Source organism: Nothobranchius furzeri, chromosome 16, assembly GCF_043380555.1.
Source record: "Nothobranchius furzeri strain GRZ-AD chromosome 16, NfurGRZ-RIMD1, whole genome shotgun sequence".
Taxonomy (NCBI): Eukaryota; Metazoa; Chordata; class Actinopteri; order Cyprinodontiformes; family Nothobranchiidae; genus Nothobranchius; species Nothobranchius furzeri.
In genome coordinates, this window is record NC_091756.1 from 930,870 (window position 1) to 948,914 (window position 18,045).

General features: G+C 43.9%; 1 protein-coding gene across 4 annotated transcripts in view; it reads right to left on the bottom strand.

The window, feature by feature from the left end:
• The window catches only part of myo15b (myosin XVB), a 144,268-nt gene that overhangs the window by 24,491 nt on the left and 101,732 nt on the right, over nucleotides 1–18,045 (bottom strand). For all 4 annotated transcript variants that reach the window (XM_054736361.2, XM_070545323.1, XM_070545324.1 and 1 more), the window contains exons 22-30: nucleotides 16,155–16,261; nucleotides 15,467–15,526; nucleotides 15,312–15,387; nucleotides 15,108–15,226; nucleotides 14,709–14,824; nucleotides 14,468–14,609; nucleotides 7,240–7,351; nucleotides 6,711–7,110; nucleotides 6,534–6,597 (exon numbers count right to left, since the gene is read on the bottom strand). In XM_054736361.2, the coding sequence (XP_054592336.2) occupies nucleotides 6,534–6,597; nucleotides 6,711–7,110; nucleotides 7,240–7,351; nucleotides 14,468–14,609; nucleotides 14,709–14,824; nucleotides 15,108–15,226; nucleotides 15,312–15,387; nucleotides 15,467–15,526; nucleotides 16,155–16,261 (1,196 nt within the window). The remainder of the gene's footprint in view (nucleotides 1–6,533; nucleotides 6,598–6,710; nucleotides 7,111–7,239; nucleotides 7,352–14,467; nucleotides 14,610–14,708; nucleotides 14,825–15,107; nucleotides 15,227–15,311; nucleotides 15,388–15,466; nucleotides 15,527–16,154; nucleotides 16,262–18,045) is intronic.

Consider the following 18,045-nt stretch of genomic DNA (forward strand, 5'->3'; position numbering starts at 1 on the left):
TGTGCTCGATTCCTGGAAGGTCTGGAGGATCGTTTGTCTCTCTCAGTTGTCCATTGAGGACGTCGAAGATATGTGGATGCTTGGCCTTATGATCACTGGATTTCTTCTGATTGGAGTGGGAGGATATCTGGTTTTCTGGAAATTTGGGAAGACGGCAGCGATTGGAGGGCGACCCGCACCCACGGAAAGCACCGCCCGGGCGGATGCCTCACAGACTGGGACGTTACTCGAGGTGAACCGTAAGCTGGACAATGTTCTAGCTGCGTTGCCGGTATTAGTGCGCAAAATGGATGTCATCTCAGAGAGGGTCACTGGACGGTGTGGAGATGTTTAATACCTGAATTGGCTTCACTGGAGGAATTGAATGATCAATACAGACTTCAAGGCAGAGTGGAAAATTATCTCTGCCTGACCCAAACAAAGTTCTGTTATCCAATCTGACGCCATAGCAGCCTTGGAGTTGCGTGCAATCAACCCCTACGATGGAAGGAATGCAGACAGATGCTGTGAAAACCCGTCCTACCCCCCCGCCTTCAGATTGTGGTCTCTGCATAGCGAGGTCATCAAAATGGAGGAAGTCAATGCGCTCTGTGCTTTCCCATGACCTCCCTCCCACTTGTGGATACAGTTAGCTGAGTGCCAAACGGGCTGCTCCCGCTGAGGAAACCAGGTTCCCAGACCCCCCCCCCCCCCCCCCTACCGGGTCTCATGTTGTGAGCTGTGACGTTCGTGCTTATATGTTGAGGTGTTTTTTTGCAAAGTAGAGCTACTCCCTGCCGGGAGTAACTCTGTTAAGCCTTTTTCTCCCTCCCTGAACTCTCCTCATGTAATCCCCTCTTCATCTATTGAAATGAGCGCCGTCATGGCTGCTCTCGTGGTCTGCCTGTATCTGTCCTGTTTATAGACGCTTTTACTACCTACGTCATCAAAAGTTGCGTGCGTAGCCTGGCAATGAGAGTGAAGGCTTCCTCATTCACACTCGATACTAAAACAGCGTTTTAAACCCTTTGTTTTGAAGTTCTGAGCACATAAAAATGTCGGGTTGTTGCGTGTACGGATGCCAGAATCGCTTCTCTTCAAGCAGTGGACTGAAACTTTACAGAATTCCGAAGGGAGCACAACCATTTCAACAAAATCGGAGGCGTCTGTGGCTGCAGGCCGTCAAAAGGGTTGATGAAAACTGGACTGAAAACACGATCCGAAATGCTCGAGTTTGTAGCGCCCATTTTATATCAGGTAAGGTAATTATGTACTAAGGTTACATATAAATTTATACGCTTTATTTCATGCTTCAAATTAACATTTCTTTCCCACTGCATATTAGTATAAACTGTGTTTCTCTAAAATTAACACGATTGTACTCTGAGCACGCTAAAAAAAGAAACCTATGCTATACTCACCCTGCCATGCAGGTACAGTTGGCTGTGAAGACGTAGTTCTCTGGTTTGTTTACTACGACCCAAGCCTCGTACATAGCAGTCTTGTGTCCTTGTCTTTGGCTAGGAAGGACTTCTGCCTTCAAGAAGCAAAACTCAGAGTCTATGTGGTGATGTTTTACTTTCTGTACGTGGCCACAGACAACATAGTTGTATGCATCTAACCATTTGTACGCCCGTAGCTTCTCACGTGTGTACTTACTGGGCCTCTCCACTAAAAACGTATATATATCGGGCCACTGGACATCCGGCCACGCACCTACATCTTCCACTCATTCCGTAATGCCACAGGGATCCGGGAGTCTGTTGCCATTCGTTAAAGTGAGTTTAATAATGTAACATTCAAGATTTGCCGGTGATAACCCCGCAGCGTAGCTTGATAAAGCCTGACACAACGCCATTCTCTGTTGCCAAGCTGCGTGCGCATTCTCGCTGACGTCATGTTGTTTACAAACAGTAAAAGGGTCTACTATATATGTGTGTGTGTGTAATCTTGGTCAGGCTGTTCTGTGGAGTCAAGTTCCTATGCTCTGGTTCGCCGGAGCGCTGGCAATAAAATTCTCTGATTCTGATTAAAATGAGTCAAAATATGAAAATAAAAGAGCCAATCTAAATGACAAAAATCAGAAAATTAATAATAAATAAAATCATATGGACAGTAAAATTAAACAATGCTAAAATATAATCATGCAAAGCTAGTAATAAAATATATTCATGTAAAACAAGAAATAAAACTATAATAAATAATTTGATAAAAGCTAACCTAAATAGGCCTGATCATCTCTAAGAATTCGACCCAAAGGGACAACTCAAACCTTAAAAATCGCATAATTGATATGAAAGAAACCTGAATCGATGCTTATGCAGAGATCTCACTATATTTGGCCGAGTTCTCCTAACCAAAGCTGTAGGCGTATCTAAACTGATAAACCCATGTTACTCACTTTTTATCTCAAATCGGTAAAGCAAATTCAATTTTGTTTTAATGTATCTGGAGAAATAAGACTCACTATTTAAAGAAATCACAACTTGTTAGAGATTACGATAAGGAGGGATTAAAGCCCTGGACCTAGAGGCTTTAACTGGTCCCTCACATTAACTTAGTTAAAAGCCTATCTTACACAACCAAACTCCATGTGGTAACGCAAACCTTGGTTGGTGGATTAGACTTCTTGCTTAGGTGCGATTTTAAGTTAACCAACATTCCTATCAACTGTCTGCATTTCATGACCACATCCTGTCCTGTTGGAAAACGATTTTTACACAGAATTAGTGGCCGCAAACTCACTGATGCGCCTGCAGCCTCTCAGAGTTCCTGCTGCTCTCAACATTAAAATAATTATTTCATTTTCTGTTCCTCACTTCTGATTACCTTCAATGGTGTCTGTTTGTTGCAACCAGCAGGTACAACAACTAACTTGTTTTTATTTGACTATTTTTCCATCCTGCCTGTTTATTATCTTCCTGCATCTCCTCTCAATCCTAAAGAAAAACTGCTACCTGGGTTCATATATATTCACCTCATGAGTTACCTTTGAACTGCAGCTCTAAAAGATCTACCGACCGCAAAAACAGTGGAGTGCTCGCCGGCCCCATCAGTGAGGTGCGTCACCGAGGACAAAACAGGTGACTAGTTCATACAACCCCTGCTACTGCTCCCCAGAGTGTTCTGCAGCATAATCAGCACGTTCTCTTTGAACTTGATATCAAATTTTCGCCTCCTCTTCGTCTTGTAACGTTATGAAGTTCATAATTTTCAGCTCCACACAGCTGCCCCTGTACACAGTAACACCCGTGTAGAAAACGCCAAGGTCGGGTGTTCCTCAGACTGTTTACATTCCAGGAGAAGAGCCAGAAGGAGAAGAAGAACGCTTTTCAATAATCAAAGTACTTAATTTGTGATTAAAGCTATTCAAAACAGATGTTGATCAATAATAATCAAGTGAATGATCTGTGGAATAAAGATGTCATGATTTATGTTTAATGAAAACAGGACTACTGCACAGACAGACTGACCCTCATCTCCATAGAAACGCATGACACATTGTTCCAACCAATCAGAGCTTTCGGCTGCCGCAAGAGAATCTGGCTTGTTGACTTAAAGTGTCCAATCCGCTTTACTAAAACTTATCAACAATTCAGAGATATAAAACAAGGCAACGCCATTTTAAGCTCAGTTCCATTTTGACTTCAGTTCTATTCACCGTCATCCCAAAGAGAAGCACAGGCTGGCCAGATGTGTTTTCTTCTTTAAACAAAGAACTGTGAAGTTGGAGATTTTCATCGTTTAACAACCAGACGACATCCTTTCAAAATAAGAGCACCTGCTGACGCTGCCGATTGTTACCTGGGTCGACCCTTCAGACGGGCTTTGAAACGCTGCGATCGCTGTTTCGACCAGCTCCAGCGCACATCCGAGGTCTTCAGACCTGGCATTCCCTGATCTACCTGGGAGGCCCCCACTGGGTACGTACACGGCAAAATAGCAGCTCATGTCATCACTTTATAAGCCTCGTGATATCTAGTCATAACAAAGACTACCAGATTCAATGACGTCAGCCTAAGGAGTCTGAACCAACCACACACACACACACACACACACACACACACACACACACACACACACACACACACACACACACACATCGAACATCACATTCATTTCCAAACAACACAGAGTTAGTCCTGATAGATTGTAGAATTTATAATAAAATTCTTAAATGATCCCAACTCTCTCTTTCTTGTCTCAAGGTCAATACAGAGTGTTAAATGAACTCCCTGATGATAAAAACAACCTATTCTTCTGATTATAACAAGTGATCTACTTACAGTATATTAAAATACAACTCTAGATAGTTACATCACTCTATTTCTCTACAGTCTCCACACGGTCTATCACTGGAAAATCAAAAGTGAGACGATGCCCCCCCCCCCCGTGGTACTTGCTAGTTACCACATTCCACCCGGTCACAATAAAAAACCATTATTCACCTCCGCCGACTTTGACACCGGCCAAAATATGATACCCGGCCGTTAATTAAATACAGGCTAATATTAGAGGATTTACGGTAATTCGTTACTTTACACCTCTGTTTCATACCCATGGGTCTCTATTATGGAACAACAGATTTTTTCTCATCAACAAAAGTCAATATTAATCTTGATTGGTGTAAAAAGTGTATACTTTTGTCACAGATTTAATGAACAATAATGGCTTCTTTCTGGATCAAGTGTTTTGGAATAAATTCAGTATACATTAAAATATACAATAGACAAAAAAGTGAATAAAACAAACTGTGTAAAGCCATCCCGGCCAGTGTTGCCAACTCAGCATCTTTGTCGCTGTTCCTAACGACTTCTTGACCACCCTCAACGACTTTTTCCCAAAAGCGCCTACAACAAACCTAGCAACATTTCTCAGGACCCGTTGCTACTTTCTGTAGAACTTTCTTGTAGATATTCCCCACAGATTAGCAACAAAGAAACCGTTTGCACTCTGAACCGTTCTTCCAGGAGTAAGGAAAGAGAACGATAATCCGCACATGTGCACGAGGACCGACCAATCATAAACCGTTTTTGGCCGGTCTGAAGACAAAGGTACATTTGCAGAGCTGGAGACTGCCGATTTACGCCTGCTGCTGCTGCCGGCTCACGCTTCTACTAGAGACGGCGCGGGCGTCAACCTGCGATCTCTGGTTCTGCAGCTGTCAGACACTTTGGCTTTTCCTGTACTTGGCAAATAAAGTCAACGGGAGTTTCAGCTACTGTCCCGTTTACACACGCAGCTCTGTGGCTCATCTGAATCTCCTTCAGTGACACAGGGATGGTTATACCATGAGACACCCGCTCCCTTCTGCTCGGTGCGCCGTTATTATCACGATGGAGAGAATACACAACAGAGGTGTAAAAAACTGCTTTTTAGGAAAATGTGTGTGAGAATGAGGAGAGCAGGAGGTCTGAGTTATATCCTACCACAGAACTGATTGGATCACCACACCATATCCGTCTTAATGTCACCCTAGCCCTATTTATATATTTGGAATTTATTTTACATATCAAAGCAATTTGGGCCATTTTAATCATACTAATTAATAACATTAACACATAAAATAGTTTTTTTCCCTCCCTTATATATATATCTTTTAGATGTTATATGGCGTGATGACGTCATCAATATGCAAATTAGCATTTGACACCATCTAGTGGCACCTGGGTGACTTTCTGGGTCAACTTCAACTACTTTCTATTAGGGGGAGTTGGCGACACTGAACCCTGCTGCTCTGGTTCCTTTGATCCAGAACACACTGATTTACTCCAAAGTTCCCCCAACCTTGCCTAAACTGCAATTATTGAACTACCCGCTTAATGAAAAATGATGCAACTCCAGATTTTTTACAGCAATCTTATAATAATAATAATAATAATAATAATAATAATAATAATAATAATAAAGACCTTCCATCTGAGGTTTTAGTCAAAGCCTTTAAAGGGTACATTAAACTAGTCTGACCAAAAGTGAAGGAGACACATTTTAAAATTCTCAATAAAACCTATCAGTGGCCGTTTTCCTAAACTAAGATTTGAATCAGAGCTGACGCCAGACACCTTTTGCTAATCCTCTGATGAATCTCTTGATCACCTGGTTTTTGACTGGACACTAAAGACGGGCTGAAAACTCTTATTCTCCCAACTGTAACTGTTAACCGAGTTGTGGGATATGTAACTGCCGTGCCATCCGACATATCTGACATGGTAAATGTCATTTTTCTTTTAGGGAAACATCACATCCGTTGCTGTAAATGGAGAAATTCAGTCTCTGCTTTAATGTTTTCTTGACTTGAGTTAGAGTTAGGGTTAGGGGTTGAAGAGTTTAAAAACTGTTTTGTTCCCTAAAACAAGTTAGGCTAAATTGTGCCTGTAGTCTATTGTCCTGTGCTTCTAGATGTCTCTTATTTTAAACACCGAAACTAGCAAGTATCTGAAACTGGCAGGGTTTTGGTAGCTGAGGCTTTGTGGTGTACTTGTATTTCACTGGGGGCCTTAGGTCCAAACACTAGCCTTAAAACAAGATTCCTACACCACGGTTTAGGGTCTTACCTCTGTGTGCTGAACTGCTTCTGAAAGGCTCCTTCCACTTGCTGGAACTCCAGTAGTTCCCACCCTTTAGTCAACAAAGGATAGCCGCACAAAATGAGTCTCTCCTTGTTACATGAACCCAAACCCACAGTACCTCAATCTCAGTGTAAGTAGTATCCCTTCCAGTTGTTTTCTTACCTAAAAAACTTGAAAGCAAAGTTGCCCATGACAGAAAGAGTCTGTCTCTGACTTGAGCTTGATACTGATTTCTGGAAGGATTCTTCTACTGAGTTGGAATGAGTGGTCTCTCTTCTGGAAGACCTTTCTACAGACTCAGTCCTGCCCATTGCCCTGCTGGAAGAAGCTGGAGAAGCTGGAGAAGGTCCCAACACAGGTGTTACAGGCAGTTCCTTGAATGAACTGACTGGTGTCATGTTTTGTTCCTTGTGTAAAGTAACTGGCTTAGTGGTTCTCATGCTCTTCCTCCTGTCATCTCTCCGATCTAGGTGGAGGCAGTGGTAGTCTGGGGCTGCAGATGGCTGGGTAAGGTCCTCTGGGAAAAGTCCAGAGCGCCCCGCAGAGGTGCCAAACTGCCAACCTGGTGGACAGTTTTAAAAATCATGTCCTTCAATTTGCTGAGTAGCTGTTTTACATCAAATGATGCCAGGTAGCACATAAAACATGACTAGCTACACCATACCCGAAAACATCTAAATATGGACCATACCTATCTGCAGTCCTGCCATTGGCAACAGTTTGATGATGTCACCCTTGTTGAAGGTAAGAAGACTCTTGTCGTCTGTCACATAGCTCTTCAAGGCTACCACATGGCCTGAGTCCTGAGAAGGAGAGATAAAGGTGAGTTGGAGAACGGTTGTGTGTTGCCAGAATCACGTCGTAGAATCTTTAACATTTTCAAAATGTTTGTAGGACTGCATTTTCTTTCACATCAGCCCTTGTTCTGATGGGCACCTGGAATTGTACAGAGCCCTTCTCAGTTTGGTTCCTGCAATTAAGCATATGTAAAAAACGATGATGTCACGAGGCTTTGGGAGGGGCTGGAGATCAAACACCAAATACACTGACGGTGAATTTCTAACTAATTGAGAAACACTTGCAAAAGTTATCGTACCCCTAGAACTTTTACATGTTTTGACACCTTGTTCCCTCCTCTCCATGACTGATGTCAATGTTGTTGTTGTTGTTAGCCTCAAGGGCAACATGCCGATTATCACTTGTAAGTCGCTTTGGACAAAAGCGTCTGCTAAACACATAAACATAAAATGAGAGATGCCAGTATGAGTGTCACATCTCACCCGTGGAGGATGTGAGTGTACGTTTTTTAATGAGGAGGTTAAACACCAATGCTCAGAGACTTTACCATCAGCCCAGCCCCTCTGATGGACCTGCTTTTTGCCTCGTGTCCCCCTTCTCCTGGTCCTAACTGAAATCTGCACCTTTGTGCAACGGTCTTACGTCCTACCCTTGTCGATCCTTGGCTCTAGTGCAGTACAGAGCAGCTGCGTCAGAAATACTGGCTAATGTAGACATAGCCACTTAGCCAGTAGTCATGGCTGATTCATGCAGTGCAGAGTGTTAACCTGAGGACGGCGCTGCACTCGTGATTTTAGCCAGAATTTTGAAATTTTAAATAAGGTGCACTAGAATGTCAACATAATGACTATACATATCTATCTATCTATCTATCTATCTATCATCTATCTATCTATCTATCTATCTATCTATCTATCTATCTATCTATCTATCTATCTATCTATCTATCTATCTATCTATCTCTCTATATATCTATATATCTATATCTATATATATATATATATAGATAGATAGATATATATATAGAGAGAGAGAGAGAAAGAGAGAGAGAGAGAGAGAGAGAGAGAGAGAGAGAGAGAGAGAGAGAGAGAGAGAGAGAGAGAGAGAGAGAGAGAGAGAGAGAGAGAGAGACACAAGTCACAGAGGTTATAAATGTGGTCGGGACAGAGGAGAGGTTCCCATCCATTCATTTTCTTCCGCTTATCCGGAGTCAGGCTGCGGGGCAGCAGCTTAACCCCAAAATTCCACTACTTCCGCTCCGCCCCCACTTTCCGCTGCTGCTCGGTGACTCGGTGGGGATCTCTGGAACTGTTCTAGATTGGTATAGATCGTACATTTCTAACAGAAGTTACAGTGTCTGTAGAAACCAGATCATATCAGATTCTACCCATCTGTTCTGTGGGGTACCCCAAGGCTCTGTTTTGGGTCCCCTGTTGTTTCTGCTGTAAATACACCCTCTTGGACAGATAACTATTTTTGTAATGTCTCATCACCTATATGCTGATGATATTCAGCTGTACTCCTCATTTAAGGATTCTGAGTTCTACAAACTGTCTGACTTACTAGAGTGTCTATCAGCGATCACCAGCTGGCTAGAAGATAACTTCCTTCAGTTAAACTCTGAAAAGCATGACTGTCTGATCATTGCCCCTGAGAGCATGGTTTTCCTGTTTAGTCTAAAACTTGGTCATATATCCTCTGCCGTCAAGGCAAACTTAAGGAATTTGGGTGTTGTTTTTGACCAATGAATGTCTCTTGAAGGGCACTCAAAAACGTTGGCCCAAAACTGTTTTTATCATTTAAGAAATTAAATATCTCCAAACTGCATCAAAACATGAGCTTGAAATGGTTCTCCATGCCTTTACCTCCTCCCGTCTAGATTACTGTAACACACTCTTCACATGTTTTAAGAAAAAAAAAACCCTGACCGCCTTCAGTTGGTCCAGAACTCTGCAGCGAGGCTCCTAACTGGAGCAAACAGAAGAGCTCACATCACTCCTATTCTGACGTCTCTGCACTGGTTACCCGTTAACTTTAGAGTTCATTTTAGAGTCCTGACTAGAACTTTCAGGGCTCTACATGGTCAAGCTCCTCCCTATATTACTGATCTATTAAAGCCTTATGCTCCAACCCGAGTCCTCAGATCCACCCACCAGAACCTTCTAGAAGTTCCAAAGACCAGGTATAAAAGTTGAGGTGATCGCTCCTTCCAGACTGTTGCACCCTGACTCTGGAATGATCTTCCTTTATCCTTATGTAGCGTCGAAAGTCTGGACACTTTAAAAAAAAAACAGCTTTCATAAAGCTGATTTTACCTAAATCTTTTATTTTCTTATTTTTTCTCAAATTTGTATCACCTTTCATTTGTTTATGAAATTTTATAATTTTATGACTTTATTTTTCTGATTTTAATCTATTTCTGTTTTAAGATCAGTATGATTTCATGACTTTGTTTTATTTTGTTTTGATCTATGTGAAGCACGTTGTGATTCTGTCCGTGATAAGTGCTATAGAAATAAAATTTACTTACTCCAGAACCCCCGAATAGACCTTACCAGGTAGGTTCAGGAGTGTGATCCCCCTGTAGTTGGAACACACCCTGCGGTCCCCCTTTTTAAATAAGGGGACCACCACCCCGGTCTGCCAGTCCAGTGGGACTGCCCCCGATGTCCACGCGATATTGCAGAGCCGCATCAGCCAACACAGCCCCACAACATCCAGAGCGTTAAGGAAATCCGGGCGGATCTCATCCACCCCTGGAGCCTCACCACAGAGGAGCTTTTAAACCACCTCAGTGACCTCAGCACCAGAGATTTGAGAGGCCAACCCAAAGTCCCCAGACTCTGCTTCCTTACTGAAAGATGTGTCGGTGGGATTGAGGAGGTCGTCAAAGTATTCTGCCCACCGATCCACAACGTCTCGAGTAGAGGTCAGCAGCACGCCATCCCCACTATAAATAGTGTTGGTAGCGCACTGCTTTCCCCTTCTGAGGTGCCAGATGGTGGACCAGACTCTCCTCAAAGCCGTACGGAAGTCTTGCTCCATGGTCTCACCGAACTCCTTCCACAGGCCAAAAAGACCCGATAGGACACCTTCTTCAGCTTGATAGCATCCCTAACCGCCAGTGTCCACCAGTGGGTTCAGGCATTGCCGCCACAACAGACACCAACGGTCCTGCGGCCACAGTTCTGGTTGGCCGCCTCAGCAATGGAGGCACGGAACTGGCCCACTCGGACTCAGTGTCCCCCGCCTCACCCGGAACGTTTTAGAAGTTCTGTCGGAGGTGGGATTTGAAGCTCCTTCTGACAGGAGACAGCAGAGGTCCCTATCAGGAATAAATATAAAACTGTTATCTGATAAAACAGTAACAGGTTCTCAATTACATTTAAGGAGTTGTTCTGCATGGAGTTGGTTTTATTAGGAAATGTCTGAGTGCAGCCTCTCAGCTGTCAATCACTCTGGTTACCTTGACAACGCGTGTGTGATCGGGGTGTAGAGGAGGTTCTGCGGGTTTTCGTAGACGTAAACTAGAACATGGACTGGAATCGGATTTGTGCAGGATCCCAATTCCCAGCATCGCCCTAGACGGATCTGCTGTCAGCGTGCTGACGGAAACGCATTTACTCCAGAAAGCAGCTCTGACAAATCCTTAATAATAATAATAATAATAATAATGATAACAATTATGATAATAATAATAATAATAATAATAATGATAATAATAATAATATTAATAATAATAATGATAAAAAATCTGATAATAATAATAATAATGATAACATAATAATAATAATAATAATAATAATAATAATAATGATAACAATACTACTACTACTACTACAATTACTACTAATAACAATAGTAATAATATAATAACAATTATAACAATAATGATAATAATAATAACAACAACAACAATAATAATGATAACAATAATCATAATAATAATAATCATAATAATGATAACAATAATGATACTACTACTACTACTAATAATGATAATAATAAACATAATAATAATAAACAATCTTTTATCTAACACATCTCAAGCAAAATCACGAGGTGTTTCACACAGACTAAAATATAATATAATAAAATTTAATTACAAATAATATTAACAAATTAAAAAACAATTAGTAACATCATAAAAATGGGAAGAGTAACGATTGTAATTACAAAAAACACGACATCCATTCTACAACGTCAGACTCGTTGGGTGTTTAAGCATTAATCATGTGACTCAGCTGTTTTTCCACCTAAATATTTATTTAGTGGGTAAAATGATGAGTGGATGAGGAACATGTGTGGATGACTGAGACCTTCGGTGTGGTGGTTCCCCTGTTCTACCACTAGATGCTGTTCCTACTCATGGTCTGGAATTTTCTTATGTTTAGGAACGTTTCCACGCACAGGTTATGTGTATGTGATATGTGTATATGTGATGTGTAAGTTAGTTCCTACACACGATACACGCACAGATATGTGCATAAGTACGGTTAATAAATGAGGCCCCAGGACTTTTATATCTGGTCTGTGGAACTTCTAGAAGGTTTTGGTGGGTGGACCTGAGGGCTCGGGTTGGAGCATAAGGCTTTAACAGTTCAGTAATATAGGGAGGAGCTCTAAAGTTAACGGGTAACCAGTGCAGAGACGTCAGAATAGGAGTGATGTGTGCTCTTCTGATTGCTCCAGTTAGGAGCCTCGCTGCAGAGTTCTGGACCACCTCAGGGCAGTTTCTTACTTTTTGCAGACTATGCAAATGCACAGGGCCTAACAAGCTACTAAAGACTACAGTGGATCAGGGGTTAGAGGTTCGCCCTGTAACTAATGGGTTGCTGGTTCTAACCTGGCTCCATTTGAGTCAAGACACTCTCTCCCCAATCTGCTGGTTGGAGGGACCAGTAGTGCCAGCCTTGCTTCTGTCAGTGAGCCCCAGGGTAGCTGTGGCTACAGTGTAGTTCATCACCACCAGGGTGTTGTAGAAAAGCAAAGGCCTCAATATCAGAGGTCACCAGACAATGATCTGTCCAGCCGGCTTCATCTACCCAGAATACTCTGTGCTTTTAATGCCATAACTCATATCCTGTTTACCACCTCTAGCCTCGCCATCTGTCAGTCAAAACATTCCCATCTCCGGACTTCCTTATCTGTGGGAAGACACAAGGCTCCAATAAAGACACGACTCTTTCTAACGTTAATAAGAATAATGACATTATGTAATGAAGGTTTTGTCTAAAGTGATTTAAGAAGTCTTGACTGCTTTACAGCAATGAGGATTTGGGTGAGGGGAAGGTTAAATAGCAAGAGGTTAGGGGTCAAATGTTAGTGAAATGTGCGTTTTACCGCGGGCGTCGGAAAATGACACTCTGGCACAGTGCCAGCACGTCAAAAACAAACGTTTGGTCACCCATGGCGGCTTTTCGATGCTTCGGCTGTGAGAATGTGTTGAAACAATAGACACGGAGCTGGAGCTGCAGTGGGTTTATTCAAGGTTATGGTTAGGGTTACCAGATCTTTGAAGCTGTGAGAACCTCCCTTTTCCAGAATCAAATTACTCAGTTCATCTGCAGAGCAACTCATCAGACGTGGAACGACGCGCCAGCAGACCCAGGGCTATCTTTGACGAGCTGATCCGTACGACCGTACGGAAACAGAAGTCTAATTCCACTGGACGTCCGTGTCGAGTCGACTAGAACCCCAGCACAAGGAAACCGTAGCTCTGCGCTGGTGTTGGATGTGTTCAGATTAATAACTAATTCAAACTAATGAAACATTCATAAACCCAGCCATGACATTTTTCTAACACACTTAATTCGACGTCTAAGATCACGTTTCATCAGAGTTTATTCACTGCCTCAGTTAAAGTCCCTCACATCACCATTATAACCACTGGTCCTGCATCTCTCTCTCATTCCCAGTAGAAATATAGTCATGATAGATTTTTATAAACTATTTTGTGTCTGTATTGAATAAATATAAAGTGTTTTTCTGTCGTACCCAAAAACACCGAGAATCACCAGCAATCGAATATTAAAGGTTCAATAATGCTGATAATCCATATTTTTATGGAGTATTACATTTTATTGAATACCTTTATGTTCTGTTGACAACGTTTTAAAGAAACCTCCTAGAAATGTGAACGGATAACCACTCACACCTGAGGAGAATTCAAAACTACCTTCATTTATCCTGCTTTCCAGAATGACGTGTGTGTGCATGTGTGCGTGTGCGTGTGTGTGCGTGTGTGTGCGTGCGTGTGCGTGCGTGAGTGCATGTGTGTGTGCGTGCGTGCGCGCGTGTGTGTGTGTGTGTGTGTGTGTGAGTGCGTGCGTGCGTGTGTGTGTGTGCGTGCGTGTGCGTGCGTGAGTGCGTGCGTGCGTGTGTGTGCGTGCGTGCGTGTGCGTGCGCGCGTGTGTGTGTGTGTGTGTGTGTGTGTGAGTGAGTGCGTGCGTGCGTGTGTGTGCGTGCGTGTGCGTGCGTGAGTGCGTGCGTGTGCGTGCGTGCGTGTGCGTGCGCGTGTGTGTGTGTGTGTGTGTGTGTGTGTGTGTGTGTGTGTGTGTGTGTGTGTGTGTGTGTGTGTGTGTGTGTGTGTGTGTGTGTGTGTGTGTGTGTGTGTGTGTCTGCTCTGTCTTCTCCATCCCCAGTGAGTCGTGGAGGATGGCTGCTTCTACTGAGCCAGGATTTTCTGGAGGTTTCTTCCTGTTAAAAGGGAGTTTTCCTCTCCACAGTCGCTGCATGCTTGCTCAGTATGAGGATTGCTGTAAAGACTCTGACACTAGTCAGTGACTCGATGCGACCTGCTGGGTTCCTCATGTAGGAAACCTTTTACTGACTGGCTTAATGACCTGACCTGTTTACTGTGAGAAGGTCCTTGCTGTAGAAATAAACTGAACTGACTTAAAACCAGAAACGTTCTCTAGAGGTCTCCTGCTCCTCACCAGCTGCTCAGATCTTCTCTGTTTTTACCAAACTTGTTTTGTGTGAGCCGCACTTTTTAAGACGTAATCAAACCATCACTTGATCCTGTCCAGAGGAAGCTAGCGGTGCTGACTCAGCAGTCTGGGTTTGTTAAACCAGGACAGCAAAAGGAAATAAGAAAATGCCTGGAGAGAAGGAAGCACCTTGATGAGCTCCTGGAGGAACGACTGAATCATGGCAGTGATCTGAGGAGCTCTGGATGACTGTAGCACAAAGTTTTCACTCGTCAGCTCCAGCTGCACTTTGTCATCAGCCTGGAGTTGAACCGACAACACCTCTGCAAAGCTGTGTAAAAAGTATAAGAACAGATGAGACGGACCGAAGAGAGGCAGCTAAAGGAACCCTCTGGACCTGCTGTGGCTGACAGCAGCTGCGTGGTCCTACCTGTAGCCTTTGAGCAGTCTGAGATGTTTTGGGTTGATACCTGATGCTCTCACCACCTTCAGGAGACGAATTCCTCGATGAGAGATTCCCAAAAGCTGGGCATCTCCTCTGTGTGGCTGCACCCGAACAGGAGAGGCGTTAGGTTTAGGGCTATGTGAGTTCTCAGCGGTGCTCAGGACCCTGCCACCTACCGGCCATGCATGGCTTAATAACAACAGTTATTACTATTATTCGTTTCAGAAACAAAGGAAACGTGCAGATGTTAGTATTTTATTTCTCAGGCCTGAAGATGTGGGTCACAGCTGAACTAGACGATGCTCTAACCCTCTCTGGAGGTCTGAGATGAGCTTCCTGAGAAGAAGAGACCAGTCTGAATTTAATAAAGTCCATTCTGCTCACCGTCACAGGGAAGAGTCGAGCAAAGTAGCTCTCCCAGTTGTCCCGCGCAGCGACGACGATCCTCCTCTTGATGTTATCGTCCTGGATGCTGCCGGCACTTGTTCCCACGCCGAAGTTTGCTGCAGATAGAAGTGTGAACTGAACACCTGGATGACTAATACAGGTGAGCATCCTTTATTTTAGCAGAGTCATCGTGACTCTCACCAAGCAGGTCCTTCATCTTCCTCCTCTCCTCCCTGCTGATCCTAACACAGCTGTCAGCGTAGGTGTCTCTCAGGATCTGAGTGGATGAAGAAGCGTGCGGATCAGCATCGACTAAAGAGAAAAACAGGTGAGCAGCCCAGAGTGGTCCCACTGACCTGTTCACACAACAGACTGAGGATGTAGGGCTGGTCGAACATCTCTTTGGGGAAAAACACCTGAAACATCAAAGTATCAAACTCTCAGTGTAAACTTTTATGTGCTGTTCTCTCCTCTCTGGACCCGAGCTGCAGCAGAACTCAGCCGTGATGAATGAGAACATTAAATAAAGTCATTCATTAAATATAAACGATAACAGGCCTCTTGAAGACTAAGAGTGAGTTTCTGCCGTGGACTCGTCCTCTGGCACGAGCCTTTCAGTTAAGTGATGCAAGAGTTTTAAGCGTTTGTTTTCTAACAACATAAAAGTGAGAGCACGTATGAGCGATGACTAACCTCACCCTCACTGAACGGACATGGAGCACCTGATCCGTCTCTCAGGCTCATGCCAACCCCACATCAGCTGTAGGGAATTACTTCAGTGCATTTTATACATGCCAACATAAAACTCCTAGTCAGATGGATGTTAAAGGAAATCGGACCCATGACTGGATTAACATGCTAACAGCTAGACAGACTAGTTTAGTAAAGTGGATTACTGCCACCAAAAAACAACTCAAGGTCCCAAAAACATCAGTGGTTTTTTTACACAGACAAGTTTTCTTTGGTTACCCCCCCCCCCCCCCCCACAGCCCGGCACACGGCTCATCTGACCCAGAGTGGCGTACCAAAAGACAAATGTCTGACCTCTTTCCGCAGGAACAGTTTTCCAGGCGTGGCACAGTAGGAGAAGTAGACCCCGGCAGAGAATCGGTGTAACTGAGACCAAACATCGTCCTCATCTGGCATCACATCTAAGAACAAACACAGCAGCTGATCACTGAGACTGGCCTCACCTGAGCAGGCACATTAAACACCCCCTCCTTCTACACACAGGGCTGGCTCTTTTCTTTAGGCGTGACGTTCATGAGCTCGTTGGGTTACGATGGACATTCATACGGGACAAGCGATGCCTGTTGGTTTGAGTTATAAACAGACAGGAAATGGGAGGTTCCCACCAACCGCCATTTTGACCGTGCCACATGTCCCGTCACGCCCAGATAATCCCAAAATGGTAAAAGAGGTGGAGCTTAGGGTGGGGCTGGTACGGTTGGAAGAAATGAACCGGTGTAGCTACTAGCTAACTTAGCTAACCAGAGAAGCTAAGAAGACTTGTTTTTAGGGTTAGGGTTAGGGTTAGGAAACCACACTTGAGTACTCGTCTGTAAAACACAGGTACGCCCATCCTGGGACTCTGGACCTACTGGTCCTGCACTGTCTGTGTGCACCAGTTCTAGAGGCTGCTCAGCTCTTCTATCACGGTGTTTATGTCCCCTGGATGCACACTTAGCAGCTTAAACCTTGGGCATCCGTCTTTGCTTAGATCTTCAACCACATTTTCTAAATTTTAAAGGTCATTGTTGTTATACTGTCCCAAGATCTCTGATATCCAACCACTAAATGAAGCTGGCTGTGCTCATGAATTCAATACCTTCTTCGTTGAAATTTGTTTCTACCCATCTTCAGGATGATGGTGGTTCCATTTACGGTGTTCGCTCTCACAGGAAAGGTGTCCTAGGATGTACAGTATGCATGCGTATGCAGCTCAGCGTGTCCTCTGCCTTCAGCTACCGCTTTACACCTCCTATGCTTATGGCTAGAAATCTTCGTCAAATTTCTTAAAGCTGTGACCTCTGCTACAATGTGGGAAGTAGCCCCATTGTCCAACATCGCACCTTTGGCTTTTATTTATTTTCCGAATTTAAAATGCGTGCCGTCCTTACTGTTCCTGAACACGCTCGTGTTGCCACTCTGTACGCCGCGGCTGCCTTCGGTAGCCGTGCACTCCTGGTCCCTCCACCTGCAGGTTGAGTCTGGGTGTGTGCTGCTCCTGCAGTGACTGCACCTCTGCTTTTGCTGACTCGTCCTGGCCTTGCTGGTTGAATTTGAAACACGTTACTTCTGCCGCTGTGTCTCTCCTGTGACCGGCAGTAGCTGCTGTGGGTCTCCCTTCATTGTTGTTTCATCATAGACATTTTCTTCGTGTCCTAAAACCATCTGAGCTTTGTCTTAAAATCAGCAAACTTTATCTCTGTTTCACTCTGCAGTAGAAGAACAGAGCAGCGTCTGAAGGTCCCCGGTAAACCTTTCAGGACCATGGCTAGTAAGCATCTCCCCAGCATTTCTCAGGGCTGACATAATCTGTCACGCTCTTGTTGCTTAGTGAAGAGAGGTCAGCTCAGCGTAACGGCTGATGGTTCTGAGTGTACGTTTACCAGAATTATAGTCTCTTAAAATCTTAAAACGTCTATCGTCTGCAGCTTCTCTCATTACAAGAGACAAACTGTTATAGTTCAGGAATTGGATCAACTCTACGTCAGCTTCGGCATTGTTGTCATCGAGTCAGCATCATCAGTGCTCAATAACGTGTCTTTGACACCTTCTAGTCATAGGTGACCCAGGAGTTTAGTCTCCCGTGAATCAGAAGTCCTCTCATCTCTATCAAACACCAGCCTCACCCACTGGCCACTCCTGGCGTTTGTCCTGAATGTCAGCCCACACCAAATGTGCACAAAGCTCCCTGGGCCCACGACCCGTT